Consider the following 22,031-nt stretch of genomic DNA (forward strand, 5'->3'; position numbering starts at 1 on the left):
CGAATACGATGGGGTCTTTTAAGAGACTCCTGGATAGGTACATGGAGCTTAGAAAAATAGAGGTAACCCTAGATAATTTCCAAAGTCAGCACAGCATTGTGGGCCAAAGGGCCTGTATTGTGCTGTAGGTTTTCTATGTTTCTATCACTGAATCGTGGCGGAAGGATGGTTGTAGTTGGGAGCTGAATGTCCAAGGTTACACGCTATATCGGAGGGATAGGAAGGTAGGCAGAGGGGATGGTGTGACATAGGATCGGAAGATGTTTGAATCCTTGTGGGGTGAGTTAAGAAACTGCATGGGTAAAAAGACATTGATGGCAGTTATATACAGACCTCCCAACAGTGGCTGGGAGGTGGATCAAAGGTTACAACAGGAAATAAGGCGGATCAAAAGAGCAATGCAATGATAGTCATGGGAGGTTTTAACATGCAGTTCAATTAGGAAAATCAGGTTGGTAATGGATCTCAAGAAAGTGAGTTTGTTGAATGCCTAAGAGATAGCTTTTTAGAGCAGTTTGTCATTGAACATACTAGAGGATCAGCTATACTGGATTGTATGTTATGTTACGAACCGGAGGCGATTAGGGAGCTTATGGTAAAAGAACCCTTAGGAACCAGTGATCACAATATGATTGTGTTCAACTTGAAATTTGATAGGGAGAAAGTAAAGTCTGATATAGCAGTATTTCAGTGGAGTAAGGGAAATTACAATGGTATGAGAGAGGAGTTTGCCAAAGTAAATTGGATGGAGCCGCTGGCAGGGACGTCAGCAGAACAGCAATGGCGTGCGTTTCTGAGAAAAGTGAGGAAGGTGCAGGACATGTATATTCCAAAAATGAAGAAATACTCAAATGGTAAAATAGTACAACCGTGGCTTACAAGAGAAGTCAATGCTATTGTAAAAGCAAGAGGAAGGGCATACAGCAAAGCAAAAATTAGTGGGAAGGTAGAGGATTGGGAAGTTTTCAAAAAACTACAGAGATCAACTAAAAACATTATTAGAAGGGGGAAGTTGAAATATGAAAGCAAACTAGCAAATAATATCAAAGTAGATAGTAAAAGTTTTTTCAAGTATGTTAAAAATAAAAGAGAAATGAGAGTAGATAAAGGACTGCTAGAAAATGAGGGAGGATAAATAATAACGGGGGACAAGGAGATGCTGATGAACTAAATGTGTATTGTGCATCAGCCTTCACTGTGGAAGTCACGAGCAGTATGCCTGATTTTGTAGTGTGTGAAGGAAGAGAGGTAGGTGCCATTACTATTACAAGAGAGAAGATGCTGAAAAAGCTGAAAGACCTAGAAGTAGATAAGTCACCCGGACCAGATGAACTGCACCCTAGGGTTCGGAAGGAGGTAGGGTTAGAGATTGTGGTGGCATTAGAAATGATTTTTCAAAAATTATTGGACTCTGGCATAGTGCCAGAGGACTGGAAAATTGCAAATATCACTCCACTCTTTAAGAAAGGAGGAAGGCAGCAGAAAGGAAATTAATAGACCAGTTAGCCTGACCTCAGTAGTTGGGAAGAAGCTAGAGTCAATTGTTAAGGATGAGGTGATGGAGTACTTGGTTACACAGGACAAGATAGGACAAAGTCAGCATGGTTTCCTTCAGGGAAAATCCTGCCTAATGAACCTGGTGGAATTCTTTCAGGAGATTACAAGTAGCATAGATAAAGGGGATACAGTGGATATTATATATTTGGATTTTCAGAAGGCCTAAGTCAAGGTGCCACACATGAGGCTGCTTACTAAGTTAAGACCCCATAGTATTACAGGAAAGTTACTAACATGGTTAGAGCATTGGCTGTTCGATAGGAGGCGGTGAGTGGGAATAAAAGGATCCTTTTCTGGTTCGCTACCAGTGACTAGTTTTGTCCCACGGGGGCTGGTGTTGGGACCACTTATTTTTATGCTGTATATAAATGATTTAGATCAGTGGTCCCCAACCTTCGGGCCGCGAAGAATGCAGCGGTACAGCGGTAGCTGGAGCGCACCCAGCACATCTTTAAGAAAAAAGCCAAAATAAATAAGCTAATTGATTAGGTGCCACCCTAATTGATTAGGAGGCGCCTCTGATCTGGGCCGACATTTACTTGCTGGGCAGCACCTAATCAATTAGCTTGTTTATTTCAGCTTTTTTCTTAAAGGTGTGCTGGGTACATTCCAGCTACCGCTGCACCGCTGCATTCTTCACAGCCCGGTATCGGTCCACAGCCCGGAGGTTGAGGACCACTGATTTAGATGATCGAATAGAAGGCTTTTTTGCCAAGCTTGCAGATGATACGAAGATTAGTGGAGGGGCAGGTGGTGTTGAGGAAACAGGTAGGATGTAGAAAGACTTGGACAGATTAGGAGCATGAGCAAGAAAATGGGAAACAAAATACAATGTTGGAAAATGCATGGTCATGCACTTTAGTAGTAGAAATAAATGTGTGGACTATTTTCTAAATGGGGAGAAAATCCAGGAATCTAAGATGCAGGGAGACTTGAGAGTCCTTGGGCAGAACACCCTGAAGGTTAACTTGCAGGTTCAGTCAGTGGTGAGGAAGGTAAATGCAATGTTAGCATTCATTTCAACAGGTCTAGAATTCAAGAGCAAGGATGTGATGCTGAGCCTTTGTAAGGGACTGGAGAGGCCTCACCTTGAGTATTGTGAACAGTTTTGGGCCCCTCATCTTAGAAGAGATATGCTGGCATTAGAGACGGTCCAGAGGACGTTCACGAGGATGATTCCAGGAATGAAACGGTTATCATACAAGGAACGTTTGATGGCTCCGGGTCTGTACTCGCTGGAATCCAGAAGGATGAGGATCTCATTGAAACCTTTCGAATGATGAAAGGTCTAGACAGGGTAGATGTGGAAAGGATGTTTCCCATGGTGGTAGAGCCTAGGACAAGAGGGCACACCCTCAGGATAGAGGGGCACCCTTTCAAAACAGAGATGCAGAGAAATTTCTTTAGCCAAAGTGTGGTGAATTTGTGGAACTTGTTGCCACATGCAGCTGTGGAGGCCAGATGGTTGGGTGTATTTAAGGCAGAGATGTCATAAGGTGGTGGCTGGGAACAGACCCAAGTGCAAGACACAGACACTGAAGTACTAGGGACAGGACTAGGACACAGGGTGAGGGTAAGGACATGGACATGAAAACCAGAAACCCGGAACAGGACTGGACAAGAGAGTTAGGAACCAGGGCTTGGACTCCAAGCCAGAGACTGAATAAGGACGCAGAATCTGGGTCTTGCCTCTGGCTCGGACCCCAGAACCGGGCAAGGACGTGACTTGGCTGGCAGGCAAGACAAGGCTGGAGTCTTCAGGCTTGAGACTCGAGGTAAGGCTTGAGATTTGAGATGAGGCTGGAGACCAGAGACTTGAGACTAGAGGCTTGAGGCTTGGGGTCTTGAAGCTTGGCATGAGGCGAGGCTCAGCTAGAGGCTTGGGGTCTTGAAGCTCCTCCTGGGCAGGGCGCGGATCTCCACCTGACGGAGGCAAGGGACAGGAAGGGACAGAAACCACCACAGGGTAAGGGCAATATGGCCTGGCTTACCCGACGGAGGCAAGGGACAGGAAGGGACAGAACCAACCGCAGGTAATGGCAAGACGGCCTGGCTTACCCGACGGAGGCAAGGGACAGGAAGGGACAGAACCAACTGTAGGTAACAGCAACACAGCCTGGCTTACCCAACGGAGGCAAGGGACAGAAAGGGACAGAACCCACTGCAGGGTAATGGCAATATGGCCTGGCCTACCCGACGGAGGCAAGGGACAGGAAGGGAGCTAGGTACAGGGTGGCTCCAAGACAAGACTACAGGCGAGGCGAGGCGAGAGTTACCAGCAAGACAAGGCAGGGCTTCAAGCAAGGAAACAGAAGGGAGGGGAAGGGATACAAGGAGTAAGGACAAGAACAATCCAGCAGCCATGCCCCTGGTTTCTTGAGGTATTTATGCAGCCAGCCCCAACAAGAATCAGCTGCCTCAATTAGTGCTCAACAGAAACAGAAACAGGGTAGACAGGAAAACCTGGAGCAAGGGTCGATGGACCAGACCGTGAACCGGAATGCGGACTTCACGGACCGAACCATGACAAGAGATTGACGGGTTCTTGATTTGACATGGCATCAAAGGTTTTGGGGAGAGGGCCAGGAATAGTAGTTGAAGAGGAGATAAAGAAAAGGATCAGCCTTGACTGAATGGCAGAGCAAACTCAATGGGCCAGATGGCCTAATTCTGCTCCTATGCCTTGTGGTCCAACTCAGCAGGCCAGGCTGTATCTATGGAAGAGAGTACAGTCAACATTTCAGGCCAAGACCCTTCATCAGGAGTGGTGATGGATCTCGTCCCAAAACATTGACTGTGTTCTTTTCCATACATGCTGCCTGGCCCGTTGAGTTCCTCCAGCATTTGGTGTGTGTTGCTTGGATTTCTAGCTTCTGCAGATTTTCTCTTGTTCATTATTACATTGTGGTTTGACTGCAAAGTAAATCTTACATTTCCTTTAATATGGCAATGACCACACCAGCAACATGGTTAATGATGGGCCTGCTTTGGGATGTCTTTCACATCTTCTCCCTGTCTTTCACTCATCAAATCCTCCTGCACTTACACCAGTCTCAACCAACAGAATGGTGAATCCTACTGATCATACATTATCTCTACCATCTAGTCATAGACTAGCAGATGCATAGAAACAGTACCTACAAAGTCCTGGAATGCCCTCCCAACAGAATGAGTGTTTCAATGTTCTCTTGATTGACATCTATAGGAGGTTCATTTGCACCACTTTCGCTTTCAATTCAAGCACCCTTGACCATGTAATGAAATAATTCTGCAATTATATTTGAAAAAACTTGAGTCAAACAAAATGTTTTTTCCAAGTCTCAGTACTTGTAGGCTTTTATTTTCAATTTGAATCAGTGAACATGGTGTGAAGAACGAAGTTTCAATTCAAGCAGTTTCCTCATCCAGTCTGCCTTGTGCACATCTTCTTTAGTACTCGAATAGCTCAAAACATGGTTCTTTTCTTTGATCTGTCATAGCTTCTTACCGATGACAACGTCTTGAAGCTCTTCGCCGATGAACAAGATGTGCTCTGACAATAGTACTTGATTTTCGTTTGCAAGGTTTCTTGCCATTTCTACGCCTGCGCCTGCGTTTGCGCACACACCTCTTCATGCTTCAGCCTTCAGCCACTGACCGCTTTGGAAGTGTTCAGTCTCTAGTTTTATAGACTTTTCAGCATCCTGCCCTATTGTCATGTCATCATGATTTTACAGGTTTCAGCTACTTTCCATATTTGGCACTTTGTCGCAAATTTTTTTGGACTGTGTATGTTCAACATATAATTGCCTATTAAGGTATTTTTTTCCCAAACTGCCTTTTAAGGTATTTGTCTATATTTGGCACTTGGGCCGTTGTTTTGGGATTGTATATGTTTAGCAGATAACTGATTTTAAGGTATTTCATGCAAAGCTACTTCTATTCAGATCACGATTATCCTGGAACACAACAATGGGTTAAAACTTACAAAGGGTTCCCATGTATATATTCTCACCAGTGAAATGTTGAACACAATCAAATTTGTGTCCTATCTGCCAGGGCTGATTGGATTTAATTTAACTTGATAATTCTAAATTTTCCGAGAGACAATTGAGCTTTCCCACAACATACCTTTCACTCAAAGTAAAGAACCTCTGTCCCTCTTAAGTTTAAATCAAAGTCTTTGGAAGCTTCTCTTTGCTCTGTTGGTACCTGTCTGGTCTCTCCAAACAATTGCTTGTACAATTTGATCATGAATTTCTCTGGATTATCATATAGTATAACACTATATATGGTTCAGCAAAATCCTGTTGGCCAGCTTTAGTGTTTTCTACATTTAAGCTAAACTATTTGAAGTCAATGCATGAAACATTTGTTTCCATCCAATGGAGAGTATTTTTTAGGTATTAAAATTTCAACTCTGCTATTCTCAGTCAATATTATTGAAGTAGGTGTCAAAGTACAAAGCAAGTCACTAAGGTGTTACTTCAATATGGCCTGGCAACATTTATCCAGTTGTTCTATTCAGCCAAGTTCAGGAATGGCACCAAGTCTCCTTGAGTGAAGAACCAAGAGTTAGATTATTCTCCACAACTTTCAGCGTGAATATCCATTGCTAATGTGTGTGATGCTAGCAGCATAGTGAGTGCAGTTGGAAATCTAGGACCAAATGGTGAATGATTGTATCAGTTAAAGAAATAGGGTCAATTGTTTTTTTGCCATTTATCCCATGACTGGCCTGCATTTATTGCCCTTGAACTGAATGGCTAGCTGGGCTTTTTTATGGGGGCATGCACTGTAAATATGAGTTATTAAAGATTTCACATAAAGGCTTGTCCAGAGAAAGATGGCAAATTTCCTTTGCTAAAGCACATTAGCACTAATAAGAACAGCAATTCAAAAAAATGACATCAAACTAGTTAATTTTACCTGAATTTCAATCACTCAGCTCTTCGCCGATGAACAAGATGTGCTCTGACAATAGTACTTGATTTTCGTTTGCAAGGTTTCTTGCCATTTCTACGCCTGCGCCTGCGTTTGCGCACACACCTCTTCATGCTTCAGCCTTCAGCCACTGACCGCTTTGGAAGTGTTCAGTCTCTAGTTTTATAGACTTTCCAGCATCCTGCCCTATTGTCATGTCATCATGATGGTCATGTAGGAGTTCAAAGTAAACTTATTATCAAAGTACATACATGTTACCATATACTACTACCTTAAGATTCATTTTCTTGCTGGCATTTATAGGAATAAAATGAATACTGTTGAATTTACTGAAAATTATACATAAACAGTTAAAAACTGACAAATAACCAACGTGCAAAAGAAATCAAACGGTGCAAAACAACCTAATGCTGAGAGCAAGAGTTCCAGAATCCTTGAAAGCGAGTCAGCAAGAAGGTTCTAGAATCCGTTCAAAGTAGTGGTTGCTGAAGTTATCCATGTCGGTTCAAGAGCCTGATTGTTGTAGGATATTAACTGTATCTGAACCTCAATGTCAAAGTAAAATTTATTATCAAAGTACGTATATATATTACCAAATACTATCTTAAGATCCATTTTTTTGCAGGCATTTACAGGAAAATAAAGAAATACAACAGAATTTATGAAAAAATATTCATAAATGTACACTGACAAACAAACAATGTGCTAAAGATAATGATTTGTGTAAATAAGAAATAATACTGAGAACATGAGCTGTAAAGAGTTCTTGAAGAGTTTGTGTGTAGAATCAGTTCATAGTTATGGTGCACAGATGAAGTTATTCACGCTGATTCAGGAGCCTGGTAGTTGTAGGGTAATTGTTCCTGAACCTGGTGGTGTGTGCTCTGTCACTGCATCGCTGCTGGGTTGCTAATGAGTCCATATGCACAATCCCTGTACCATTGATTGGAGAAGTTAAGTTTCACCAAGAGAAAAAAAAGTTGTAATAAAGGAGAGAGCAAAGAAGACAAAAGAAGAGTAAGAATAATATAAAGCTTTTAAATATGATTTATTAACTGCTGGACCAAGATACCATAGTTTCATTTGTTCTGTTTCTGAACTGGAACTAATGGCTAGCACTGAAGGAACATGCAATCAAGGGGATACTGGCCCTGTTAAATACCAACCCTATCTTTCTGCAAATTCAGCAATTTCTTGTGCAAAAGTCACAAGGCAGGTTAATTTATGGAGATATGAACATCATAAAAGTATTTCTTTCTAATCATAAGTGGCTAGGTCATTCCAGACATATCTTTACAGCTTAAATCTGTTATTTTCTCAGCAAATTCTATGTATTTGTGTCATTATTTCAGAGCTGCTGTCCTGAAATCAATCAATAACATAAAGTAAAAACAATAAGGATCACAGCAACATTCCCAGAAAACAGCACAATTATTCTACTCCATTATTATAATTCCTTTTTTTTTTTCACCAATGACTGCATTGGTGCTGCTTCCTGCACCCATGCTGAACTCGTTGACTTCATCCACTTTGCCTCCAATTTCCATCCTGCCCTCAAATTTACCTGGGAAAGAGGGAGAAGAGGGGAGCAGTAGTGATAGGGGACTCGACAGTCAGAGAAACAGACAGAAGATTCTGTGGATGTGAATGGGACACCCAGATGGTATGTTGCTTCCCATGTACCACGGTCAGGGACATCTTGATCATGTCCACAGCATTTTGGAGAGGGAGAGAGAGCAGCCAGATGTCTTGGTACAGATTGGTACCAATGACATAGGAAGGAAAAGCAAAGAGGGCCTGAAAAGAGAATTCAGAGAACTTGGCAAAAAACCAAGAAGCAGGACCTCAAGGGTACTAATTTCTGGATTGCTGCCTATTCCATACGCCAGTAAGGGTAGAAACAGGATGAATTGGCAGATAAATGTGTGGCAGTGAAACTGGTGCAGGGGGCAGGGCTTCAAGTTCTTGGGTGATTGGGATCTCTTCTAGGGGGGAATGACCTGTACAAAAGTGACACCTGGGAGCAATATTCTCATGGACAGCTTAGTTAGGACTCTTGGGAAGGGTTTAAACTAATTTGGCCAGGGGCTAGGAACTGGAGTGAAGGGACTCAGGATAGGACACTGAAGGGAATGCTGGCCCTTGAAGCCTAATCCTGGGGATGCAAGAACCCTCTGTAAGATCCTCACTGCTGTTGCTTGTGGACTCTGAAGCCCGTTGAATCACCCCTGTCACCAAAAAGGTCTTAGGAGTCATCCTCAAAGTAAAGTCCGGAGGAGGTAACACCATCCAAACCGGCCAAAATCCCCAATATTTAGAAGGACTTAGAGGAGGTTCTCAGCAAGGGAAAGGCCTCGACTCTTCCACTACACTGACCCTACAATTGTACCATGGAACTGCTGCCTGGTCCTTGTCCTCTACAGGGTCGTTTGTACGTGCTCTCAGGCCTGGAGAGAAATGCCATGGAGGAGTATATAAAGGAAGGTCTTGCCATGGACTTTATTAGTCCCTCCACCTCACCAGCTGGCACAAGCTTCTTCTTTGTACAAAAGAATGATGGGAGCCTGCTGTCGTGCATTGATTACAGGGGGTTAAACTGCATAATGACCAGGAATGGCTACCCCCTTTCTCTTATGAATATGGCTTTCAAGATGCTCCAAGGAGTGAGGGCATTCACAAAATTAGATCTCCGGAGTGCCTACAATCTGGTCTGTATCAGGGAGAGCAATGAGTGGAAGATGGCATTTAATAGACCAATAGAACACTACAAGTACCAGGTTATGTCCTTCAGCCCAGTGAACACCCCAACTGTTTTCAAGGCCTTTATAAACACTGTGCTCCGGGATACTCTCCATAAGTGTGCCCTCGTCTACTTGGATGGTACCCTAATCTTCTCAAAGTCCATGGAGGAGCACATCACTCACATCAGAGACATTTTAAAGAGGCTACTAGACCATGGACTTTACGTCAAGTTGGAGAAGTCTGAGTTTCATGTGAGGACTGTTTTATATTTGGGTTTCATCATCCTTAATGGTAATCTCAAGTTGGACCCTACCAAGACCCAGGCAGTCAGAGACTGGCCACCACCATCCAATATCAAACAGGTCCAACGACTCTTGGGATTTGCTAACTTCTACCAGAAGTTCATTAGGAATGCTGATGGCTCTAACTAAGAAATCTACAGGCCCTTTTGTCTGTACTACTGAAGCAGAAGCTGCTTTCACAGAGCTTAAACAGCCATTTACAACAGCTCCCATCTTTGTTTCTCCTAACCTGGACCTTCCCTTCATTGGGGAGGTGGACACCTCAGACATCAGAGTAGGTGCTGTCTTGTCTCAACAGTTACCTTCAGACAGCAAACTGCACCCGTGTGCATTCTTCTCCAGGCAGCTATCCCTGGCAAAGAGAAACTATGACATCGGGAATCAGGAGTTTCTTGTGCTTAAGTTAGCTTTGGAGGAATGGCTTCACTGGCCCAAGGGGGCCAAGAACCCTTTTATCATTTGAACTGACCATTAAAACCCGGCCTATATTCAGGAAGCCAAGAGGCTGAATTCCAGGCTGGCCAGGTGGCCTTTGTTTTTTAACCAGTTTAATTTCATCCTGACCTATCAACTGCGGTTGAAGAACCAGAATCCAGATGCCCCGTCCCATAAATTTGATGAACTGGAACGAGAGGTTGTCCTGTACCAGGTCTTCAGGATCCACGGATCCCCAGTGGACATTGTCTCAGATCATGGTAAACAATTCACATCACATTTCTGGAAGGCTCTCCGTAAACTGATAGGAATAACAGCAAGCCTTTCCTCTGGGTTTCATCCACAGTCCAACGGTCAGATGGAGCAGACCATTCAAGATTTAGAATGTACCTTGAGATGCCTGGCCTTGGAAAGACCTGAGCAGTGGTGTGACCATTTAATGTGGGCAGAGATCACCCACAACACTGTACAGCAATCGGTGCATGGGATGTCTCTATTCAAGTGCCAGTTTTGTTATCCTCCACCTCTTTCTAGAGCAAGAAACCAAAGTTGGGGTCCCTGAGGAAGAAGAACTTGTCCAATGCTGCAGGCAGTAATGGATGGCGGCAAGAGAGATTTTGCTGGCCTCCATGCGGAGACCAAGGCAAGCCAAAGGAGAAGTCTGCGATCCGCGTTACAGCCTGGGCAACAGGTCTAACTGTCCACTTAATATTTGCCTCTCTGAGTGGAATCTAGAAAGTTGGCACCCAAATTCTTTGGTCTCTTTGAGATCCTGAGGGAAGTAAACCCAGTGGCTTACACCCTGCAGCTCCCCAAGACCCTAAAGATCAACCCCACCTTCTACATCTCTGAACTAAAACCTGTCTGCACCAGCCCCTTGGCCCCACAACTATCGCCTCCCCACCACCCAGGATTATTGAGGGGGAACAGGCTTCATGGGGAAAAGACTTTTGGACTCGTGTAGTGCTGGAGGTGTTCAGCAATACCTGGTGGACTGGAGGAAAGGTGCTGGGTGCCAGAAAGAGACATCGTGGATCCGAATCTCTTTCACGATTACCATTACCAACTCTCTGAGCAACCAAGGCCATCAGGGGTCAGTTTGCAACTACGCCAGCTTCCGAGATTTAAACACTCTAATTCTCCAGAATACAGATAGCTGGCATGGCCTCTTTAAGGGCTTAGGACATTCCCATTAATCGATAATCATGTGTTAGGCGCCAAGAATTGGGTACTTAAGGAAAACATGAGCATAAGTTCTGTGCTCAATAGTAAGCCTACTAGTGATATCGTCCAGCATTTCTTTTGTGCTCTGATCCAGTTTGATAACATGTCTCAAATCTAGCTTCGGATACCCCAGCATTTGGTTTCAAACCATCTTCATCAAGGACTCTCGTCAATGGACTGTAATGTATGGATCTATTTCTTTTAGACCAATGACTTTCCCCCTTAGCACTACATACTAATATGTTGTCTGCGCATGCGCTGATGTCTATGCATGCACATTGTTCTCTCCCTCTCTCACTCTCTCCTGGCAACTTTTGTGCATTTAAAAGCACCAAAGCTCCAACAATTCCTGTCTCACCATATTAATGTCATACAGTGATTTACATTCCTATGATTCTGAATCGTCCCCCTGTTTTGTAGGCATTTACAAAATTTCATCCTATGCTGCATCTCTATTCATAGATTGATCTGAAACCCAGATTCTTGTTTATTTTTTCAGCACAATCTCTTCTGAAAGCCACCTATTTCCAAATTTAAATGTGATTGTGGCCCTTTCCACATCAACTGGTGCTGCTGCAGAAATTCAACCAGATGCCAAGTTGGTGGCTTTCAGTGGTGACTCTTTGCATTCAACTCCGAAGAAAATCATCAGATATTCCCATTTAGGACTACAGCTGAATGCAGAGTCGCAGTCAGGGGTACTTCAAAGTTCATATAGGAGCTGGTTGTGGATTGTGGGAGGAATGGAGACAGGCTAACCTCTATTGATACCAATGGATCTGGGGTTGAGAGGGCGAACAGCTTTAAGTTCCTCAACATCCACATCACCAAGGATCTCACGTGGTCTGTGCACACCAGCTGTGTGGTGAAAAAGGCACAACAGCGCCTCTTTCACTTCAGACGGTGGTGGAAGTTTGGTATGGGCCCCCGAATGCTAAGAACTTTCTACAGGGGCAAAATTGAGAGCATCCTGGCTGGCTGCATCACTGCCTGGTATGAGAACTGAACCTCCCTGAATCGCAGGATTCTGCAGAGAGTGGTGCGGACAGCCCAGCGCATCTGTAGTTGTAAACTTCCCATGATTCAGGACATTTACAAAGACAGGTGTGTAAAAAGGGCCGGAAGGATCATTGGGGACTGGAGTCACCCCAATCACAATCTATTCCAGCGGCTACCATCTGGGAAACGGTACTGCAGTATAAAAGCCAGGACCAACAGGCTCCAGGCCAGCTTCTTCCACCAGGCCATCAGACTGATAAACTCCTGCTAATTTGAGTGTACTCTATATTACATTGACTGTTCTATTTATTATAAATTACTATGATTGCACGTTGCACATTTAGATGAAGATTTTTACTCCTCATATCTGTGAAGGATGTAAGAAATAAGGTCAGTTCAATATGTCACCATATACAACCATGAGATTCATTTTCTTGTGCACATACTCAATAGATCCAATAACCATAATAGAATCAATGAAAGATCACACCCAACTGGGCAAACAACCAGTGTGCAAAGGACAACACACTGTATAAATACAAAAAAAGAAATAATAATAATAAACAAATAAGCAATAAATACCGAGAGCATGAGATGAAGAGTCCTCGAAGGTGAGTACATAAGTTGTGGGAACATTTCTGTGATGGGCCATTAAGTTGAGTGAAGTTATCCCCTTCGATTCAAGAGCCTGATAGTTGAGGGGTAGTTGTTCTTGAACCTGGTGGTGCGAGTCCTGAGGTTTCTGTACCTTCTTCCTGATGGCAGCAGTGAGAAGAGAGCCTGAATTGGGTGGTAGAGGTTGCTGATGATGAATGGTGCTTTCCTGCAATAATGGCCTGTATAGATGTGTTCACTGGTTGGGAGGGATTTAACTGTGATGGACTGGACCGTATCCACTACATTTTGGTAGGATTTTCTGTTCAAGGACATTGGTGTTTCCATACCAACCTGTGACGCAGTCAGTCAATATATTCTTCACCACACATCTATAAACGTTTGTCAAAGTTTTGGATGTCACGCTGAATCTTTGCAAATGCCTCGGGAAGTAGAGGTGCTGCTGTGTTGTCTTTGCTGTACTTCTGTGCTGGGCCTAGGACAGGTCCTCTGAAATGATAACACCGAGGAATTTAAAGGTGCTGATCATCTCCACCTCATTGGCTCATGGACCTCTAGTTTCCTCCTCTTGAAGTCAATAATCAGCTCTTTGATCTTGCTGACATTGAGGAAGAGGTTTTTGTTATGGCACCACTCAGCCAGATTTTCAGTCTTCCTCATATGCTGATTCATCACCACCTTTGATTCAGCCTACGACACCAATGTCATCAACAAACTTGATAGTGGTGTATTTCCATCTCAGGCCAATGTCAGACAGGCACTGGAGGCGTTGAACACCATGATCAGCAGTCTTGAAACGAATTCTGATATCTTCCTTGTCTTTGCAGGTTTTCAACTAGGCCAGCGTGAAGAAGTCTCTGTCGACTACCATCGACATATCCCCTGTGGAACCAGAGGAGCCAACAAACTTGTCTACTGTTATGCCACCATCAACAATGCTCACCATACCATCCCATACCTGCACTTTGTAAAGTCTGATCACCTGGCTATGCTTCTACTGTCTCCATATAGGCAGAGACTAACACCATAGAACCAGTGGTGAAGACCAAGAACGTATGGTCAAGGGAGGCAAAGGAGCATTTATAGGATTGCTTTGAATTGGTGGGCTGTACTATATACAGGGATTCATCTTTTGATCTGATTGAAAACACCCCACTTTTCACCAACTTCATCAACACCTGTATGGATGAGTGTGTGCCTTCGATAACATACCGGGCATACCCAAATCTAAAGCCATGGATGAACTAGGAGATTCGTAGTCTGCTGCGGGCTGTATCTGTGACATTAAGACTGCTGATAGAGAACTATACAAGAAATCCAGGTACACCCTACGGAAGGCTATCTTAAGAGCAAAAAAACAATTCTGATTGCAGTTAGAGGTGGAATTGGATGCATGTTGGCTCTGGCAGGGTTTGCAGGTTATTACTTCCTACAAGGCAAAACCTTGATGCTTCACTTCCATATGAGCTAAATGACTTTTATGCATGCTTTGAAAGGGAGTAAACCTGTGTTTACACCTGTGTAAATCCCTGTCACATCTGATGACCCTGTAATCTCTGTCTCGACATTATAATTTCTTTCATGAGAAATAACCCTTCTAAGTCATCAGGCCCTGATGGTGGAGCTGGTAGGGCATTGAAAACCTGTGACAACCAACTGGTGGGAGATTTTCAAGGACATCTCTCACTGCTGTAGTTGGAGGTTTCCACCTACTTCAAAAAGGTGACGATCATGGCATCGCCCAAGACGAGCAGGATGATCTGCCTCAACACTTATCACCCACATCTACTGTGCTGAAGTGCTTTGAGGGGTTGGTCATGGCTAGGATCAACTCCTGCCTTAAATAAGGACATGGAGCCTCTGCAATTTGCCTATTGCCACTATAGGTCCACTGCAGATGCAACCTCATTGGTTCTCCACTTGGCATTGGATCACCTGCTGTTTATTGATTACAGCTCAGAGTTCAACACCAGCATACCCTCAGTACAAATTAAAAAGTTCCAAAACCTGGGCCTCTGTACCTCCCTTTGCAACTGGATCCTTGATCATTTCATCAGAAGACCACAGAAATGCAAATTGGAAATAACATCTCCTCCTCACTGACAGTCAACGTGGGCATAGCTCAAGGATGCGTGCTTTCCCCATCTGCTCTACTCTCTACACCCGCAACTGGGCACAGATCAAATGCAGATGACACAAATATTGTTGGCAGAATTCCAAATGGTGATCAGGAGGTATCTAGGAGAAGGATTGATCAACTGGTTGAGTAGTGTCGAAACAACAACCTTGCACTCAACATTGGTAAGATTGTGGACCTGATTGATTGTAGATTTCCGGAAGTAGAAGTCACGGGAACACACTGCAGTCCTCATCGAGGTTTCAGCAGTGTAAAGGGTGAGCAGTTTCAAGTTCCTGCGTGTCAGTATCTCTGAAGATCTGTCCTGGGCCCAAAATATTGATTCAATTACAAAGAAGGCACGACAGTGCCGATACTTCATTAGGGGTTTGAAGAGACTTGGTATGTCACAAAAGACTCTCACATGGACTCTCAGATGTACCATGGAGAGCATCTAACTGGTTGCATCATTATCTGTTCCAAAGGGGCCACTGCACAGGATCGGAAAAAGCTGCAAACAGCTGTAAACTCAGCCATTTCCAACATGGGCAGCAGACTCCCCAGTATTGAGGACATCTTCAAAAGGTGATGCCTCAAAAAGGTGGCATCCATCATTAAGGACCCCCATCACCCAGGACATGCCCTCTTCTCATTGCTCCCATCAAGAAGGAGACACAGGAACCTGCAGACATACACTCAATGTCTTAGAAACAGTTTCTTCTCCACCGCCATCAGATTTCTGAATGGAAAATCAATCCATGTACACTACCTCACTATTTATTTTTTGCTCTTTTTGCACTACTTGCTTAATTTATTTTATATATTTTTATTGTATTTTATAGATTTTTATTATGTATTGTAATTTATCTGATTCTGATTCTGAAACCTTAAAGTAAATTTATTATCAAAGTCTATATATCAGGGGTCCCCAACCTTCTTTGCAGCGCGGACTGGTTTAATAATGACAATATTCTTGCAGACCGGCCGACCGGTGGGGGGAGGTATATTCAAGTAGGGTTAAACTCACCTCAACATGTCTTTTACAGTAAGGGTTGCCAATTTTCTCATCCCCAAATAAGCGACAAAACTAGCAGTCCTGGGACACTTTACCCCAGGAAAGACTACCATGACCATGCAAGCCTTGCGCGGGCACGTGTGCGCATGCGTGCTGATTTTTTTCCACAAATCGGTTTTGCCTTTATCTTCCCGACTACACTGCACATACATTATTTCTACTTTATATAGGCTGTGTATTTATCATATCATTCCTGCTTTCACTATATGTTAGTGCTATTTTCAGTTTTATGTGTTAGTTGGTATGATTTGGTAGGTTACTTTTTGGGTCTGGGAACGCTCAAAAATTTTTCCCATATAAATTAATGGTAATTGCTTCTTCACTTCACACCATCTTGGCACAAAAGGTTTCATAGGAACGCTCTACCCTAGCGGGGGAAATACGGGACAAGGGCAGTCCCATATGGGACAAACCAATTTAACCCAATATATGGGATGTCCCAACAAATACAGGACTGTTGGCAACCCTATGTTCAAGTTCAATAGTGCGTGACAGGGAATGAGGAAAGGTGCAGCTGACTCATATCATTCCCCCGTGGCCTGGTACCGGTCCGCAGCCCGGTGGTTGGGAACCGCTGCTATATATGATACCATATACTACCCAGGATTCATTTCCTTATGGGCATTCACAGTAGATACAAGGAAATACAATAGAATCAAGAAAAACAAAGACAGATAAACAACCAATGTGCAACGGGGTGGTGTGGTAGCTTAGTGGTTAGCACTATGCTTTTCAGTACAGATTACCTGGGTTTAATTCCCACCACAGCCTGTAAGGAGTTTGTATGTTCTCCCTGTGACTGCATGGGTTTCTGCTGGGTCCTCTAGTTTCCTCCCACAGTCCAAAGGCGTACCGATTGGTAAGTTCTTTGGCCATTGTAAACTGTCCTGTGATTAGGCGAGGATTAAATCGGGGAATTGCTGGATGGCGTGGTTCGTAGGGCCATGAGGGCATATTCCATGCTATTTCTCAATTTAAAACAACAGAAAACAAACTGTGCAAACACATAAATAAAGAACAGATAATATTAAGACATGAGTTGTGGAGTCCTTGATAGTGAGTCCATAAGTGTGGAATCAGTTCAGTGTTGAGGTGAGTGTGGTTATCCACATTGCTTCAGGAGCCTGCTGGTTGAGGGGCAATAACTGTTCCTGAACCTGGTAGCATTGGATGTAAGGCTCCTGTACCTTTTTCTTAATGGCAGCAGAGAGAAAAGACCGTGGATGGTGGGGGCCCTTGCTGGTGGATGCTACTTTCTTGTGGCAGTGCTACTTGTAGTTGTATTAAATGGTGGGAGGGCTTTTCCTGTGATGGAATGGACTGTATCCACTACTTTTTATAGGTTTTTCCATTCATGGGCATTGGCCTTCCCATAGCAAGCTGTGACAGAACCTGTCATGATAGTCCACACTGTGCCTCAGCAGAAGTTTTTTAAAGTTTTAGATGTAAATTTGAATTTGTGCTAACTTCTAAAAAAAATAGAGGCACTGCCGTGCCTTCTTTGTAGTGACTCTTACGTGCTAGTCCTAGGACAAATACCCTGAAATGATAACACTAAGGAATTTTAAAGTTACTGATCCTCTCCAACTCAGTTCAGTACATTAGAGTCAAGGTACACAATAGTTATTTGATTTGAATTTTATTCAAAATGACTTCAGTGTAAGAAGCAGCAGGAGTATTGAATTCAGGGAGTACTTCATCACAAACAGTGAATGTTTCTTAAGAAAACTCATTAGGAATGGTTCTTGTTGGATGAAGACTGACAAGCAATTCTTAACATCTTCTTCTCCCTCTTCTTCTTCTTTTTGGCAATCTTCTAATGTGGCATCTTCTTCGATATATTTTAGACCTGTCCCTCTTAGTTAGACATAATCGTCGTAAGTGCCGCCTCCGTAAATAACAAGTTTCTGTCTTCTTAACTGGCTTAGAGCGCTTCATTACTGTGTCTCATCCACCTTACTTTTGACTCTTAAATCCCAGCGTCTTGTCTTTGTTTAAATATATTTAATAACTTTCACAGCTTAAATATATGAGGTATCCATTATGATGTAATAGATTTTTGTGACCATTCGTGCCTTGTAAGGCCTTGACAACATGATGTATTCAGCTTCAATTGCAATGTAGAGGTGATATCGCTACCTTATAAGGAATCGTGTACAGCTGGGATCTGCTATCTCCTTTTCGTCCTTCATTTTGTTAAAACTTTGTGTAGAGCAAGTTCATCAGTAGCCCCTGAACAGGTTGAGAGTAAATGAACGGTTTATTGTAAACATCTTTCATTTGTAAGTGAACAGAGAGCCAACACATAATTTTATTGTAAATACCTTTATTGAATAAGGACTCAGAGTCAACGAATGTTTTTTTCTTGTATGTAAATAACTTTGTTTTGTAATACTTCTGAATAAAGTATTTTTGGAGAAAAAAAAATCAGTATCCCCTGAACAGCAAGTGATATCTATATTTCTTAGGTCAGGTAGAGCACAAGTAACTGCAGAGTAAACCTCTCACTACTTAATACTGACCTCACACTGCTCCCCTATTTCTATATAATGCACAAGCCACCATTATTGCCTTATAAGTACATCATTAATTAAATGCCAAATTAGAGGGGGTTGTTCAGCACAAAGACATGAGTGAAGCTGTGTATTGGCTTTTTCAGTTAATCACTCTCCATGAACATAATAAGTACAGAACAATTAAACCAATAGCAGCAAGCTTTACCAGCTGCTCTTGGGCTGATTGTTCCAGATTTAATATTAAATGGCAGCTCAATGGGAAGATTTATGGAGACTGGATTCCAGCATTCCCAATTTTGAGAACTGGATTTAAATCCAGCATGTCTGATGAAAAGATATAAAATATGCATTGCAGTCCATGTGTATTCCTCATGAAAAGGGTAAAGTTGCTATTACTTAAGCAGATAGTCTAATTGCTTTAGAATGCAGTACAGAAGGGCATTCAGTTTGTTATGTCTTGTGACTTCTATGAAAGAACTGTCTTAAGTACTTCCACTTGCTTGTTCTTTGCAATTGTCTCCCCTTTACCACTAACCTTATTTCCTTTTGAAAGTCATTATCAGCTCATACTTCCACAACAGCTAAAGAAACACATCCAATTTAGGTGGCATCTTTATGCAGTGGTTACCTCAAGGGATTTTATGAAAGTTTAGTCAAACTTTAGAGAGAGCTGCATAAGGAGCTATTTTTCCCAAAAATATACTTTATTCAGAAATATGACAAAATAAAGTTATTTACATAAAAAACCATTTGTTGACCCTAAGTCCTTATATGAGCATGTGACAACAGACTTTCATGTAAAGCATTCTGGGTGTAGTGGGTAAAAGAACTTTCACCTCCTCTCTGGCTCTTAACCAATTACTTCAAATCTGTATCTTCCAACTGTGTGTGAGTTTATGTGGCTTTTTTTGCAATATTACTTTCAAGTCCTTGAGCCTTGACTTCCTATATTAATCTCAAAAAGTTGTCTCACCTCCTTGTCTCAAAAGAACCTGGTGGGATTTATATACAGAGAATAGAAGCCAGAATGTGAGGTGCACATAACAACAAGAGATTAAAAAAGGAAGTAAGAAAGACAATGTTAAAATGGTAATGTTGGACTTCAATATGCAGATAGACTGAAAAAAATCAAGTTGTCACAGGAGTTGATTTTTCCGGTCGATCTACACATTGTTATGTGGAATGTATGTACAGTATCCCTACTAGATGGCTCTCACTAGGGAAATGGCAATTCTGGATTTCATGCTGTGCAATAAACCAAATTTGAGTAAAGAGCTTAAGGTAAAGGAACCCTTAGGAAAGGGTGATTATAATATGATAGAATTTACCCTGCAAGTTTGCTGGAGGATTGGAGGATAGCAAATGTTGTTTCATTGTTTAAGAAAGGCTCCAGGCTGCGAAATTATAGGCCAGTGAGCCTGACATCAATAGTGGATACATTATTGGAAGGCGTTTTAAGGGATTGTATATAAAAGTATTTGGATAAACACAGACTGAGTAGGGTTAAATTGCCCCTTATGTGTGGGTGTGAGGAGAGAGTGTGGCAAGAGTAAAAGTAGATTAGAGCAAATGGATGTTTGGCAGGGCCTTGGTAGGCTGAAGGGCCTCTTTTCAAGCTCTAAGACCTTATGATTCTGATAGCCTGAAAAATACCCTCATAAGCCACACTGGAGCTGTTGCCTCTTCTGTAATGTCTGGCAGTAGTGCATTGCAAACTAATTACTGGGCCCAAAAGTTTCCCAATTCAAATCAACTAGGAAAGACTCCATTGAGAAGCACCAAGCCAGTTTGTTTGAACAATGTAGAAAACCATGCTAATCCAACTGCCATAGATTGCCCCTTGTTTTGTGAATATGCCATGGACTGCTGAATGCATCAGCAGTAGCAAGAAGTGCAATAAAAAGAAAGGCTTGCATTCTATAGCATGTTTTCCATCATCCCAAAGAACTTCAGAGGCAATGAAATATTTTTGAAATGTAATATTTTTATTATATGGAAAGCAGATGCTAATTTGCATATAGTAATGCTTAACAAACTCAGTTGGATAACAAAGGATTTTGATTAACGTTGACCTGTAATATTAACTCTTTATCTCTCTCTATAGATGCTGCTTAACCTGCTCAGCATTTCCAATAAGTTCTATTTTTATTTCAGATTATTGGCTTCTTCAGTACTTTACCTTTGTAATATTGGTAGTCATGTCAAATTTATCACCACATGTACAGGTACTGTGAAGTACAGTTCCAATGAAAAGCTTGCACCACTGACTCATAGATATAGACAACATACAAAACATAAATTATACATGAATAGTTCATAAATTATATAAGGCAGTGAAGAGGAAAAAGACTACGCAAAGCAAAACGTGTGCAAGTCAAAACACATTTAGAGAGAAGTCCATAACAGGTGGTCCTTAATTTTTGGTTGCTGTAGCAAGGGTAGGTTGTTTCAAGAACCTCATAGTTGAAGGAAAAGAGCTCTTCCTGAACCTTCTGATGTGAGATTTCAGGCTTCTGTACCTTCTGTCTGACAATAGTGGAACAAAGTCATGACCCAGGCAGCAGGGATCCTAGATGATAAGGCCCACTGAAGATGCAGCATCTCCTATTGATGTTGTCGCTGGTGGGGTGGGTTGTGCCCATGATTGACTGGGCTATGTCCACTGTTCTCTATAGCCTCTTACATTAGGGTGGCATGGTAGTGTAGTGGTTAGCACAATGCTTTACAGTACAGGCGGCCCAGGTTCAATTCCCGTAAGGAGTTTGTATGTTCTCCCCATGACCACGTGAGTTTCCTCCCTCAGTCCAAAAATCTACTAGTAGGTAGGTTGATTGGTCATTGTAATTTGTCCAGTGGTTAGGCAAGGATTAAATCTGAGGATTTCAGGGTGGCGTAGCTCAAAGGGCCAGAAGTGTCAATGCCACATGGTATCTTAATAAATAAATAACATCCTGTATATTGGTATAATTTGTATATATGGTATTGTCTGAGGAATAGGTAATGATCTGGTTAGCAAAGATTACTCATCTTCTCTTAGAAGGATGCCAGAGAATTTTTTTAATAGACATTTGAGATTTGACATTTGATGCCAGATATCTATGCTGAACTCTGCAGCCTTCTGCTTAGAGGCACAGACAGCAACAGGGAATTGGTGGGAAAATTGCGCCCTCTTTAACATGTTCTGTATAATGCCTATTTCATTGTCTTTATTTCAGCATAAGGATCAGTTGCCTCTACATTTTGCTGCCAGTCGACCCAGTGGTGCTCTCAACATAGTACAGATGCTACTGAGGTCCTCAAACAAAGATGCTCGATTGATGCAAGATAAGGTAGGAGATAGGGACTCTTTACCTTTAAAAACCGTAGCTAAGTATGTTTGGGTTCTATTCATGTATAGTGAATGTGTAATAAATTCTGGCCCTGTCCTTGGTTTTATAAAATATTACTGATATACTGTTAACTTGCTATACTTCTTTCTCAAAAAAGAGCTTACACTTTTAATCAATGAATGAAAACTTGAATCTTTT

General features: G+C 42.4%; 1 protein-coding gene across 1 annotated transcript in view; it reads left to right on the top strand.

The window, feature by feature from the left end:
* The window catches only part of trpn1 (transient receptor potential cation channel, subfamily N, member 1), a 222,881-nt gene that overhangs the window by 80,460 nt on the left and 120,390 nt on the right, over positions 1–22,031 (top strand). Inside the window, exon 5 of the mRNA XM_063040655.1 lies at positions 21,720–21,833. Within this exon, the coding sequence (XP_062896725.1) occupies positions 21,720–21,833 (114 nt within the window). The remainder of the gene's footprint in view (positions 1–21,719; positions 21,834–22,031) is intronic.

The sequence above is a fragment of the Mobula hypostoma genome, chromosome 1 (assembly GCF_963921235.1).
Source record: "Mobula hypostoma chromosome 1, sMobHyp1.1, whole genome shotgun sequence".
NCBI classification, from domain to species: domain Eukaryota; kingdom Metazoa; phylum Chordata; class Chondrichthyes; order Myliobatiformes; family Myliobatidae; genus Mobula; species Mobula hypostoma.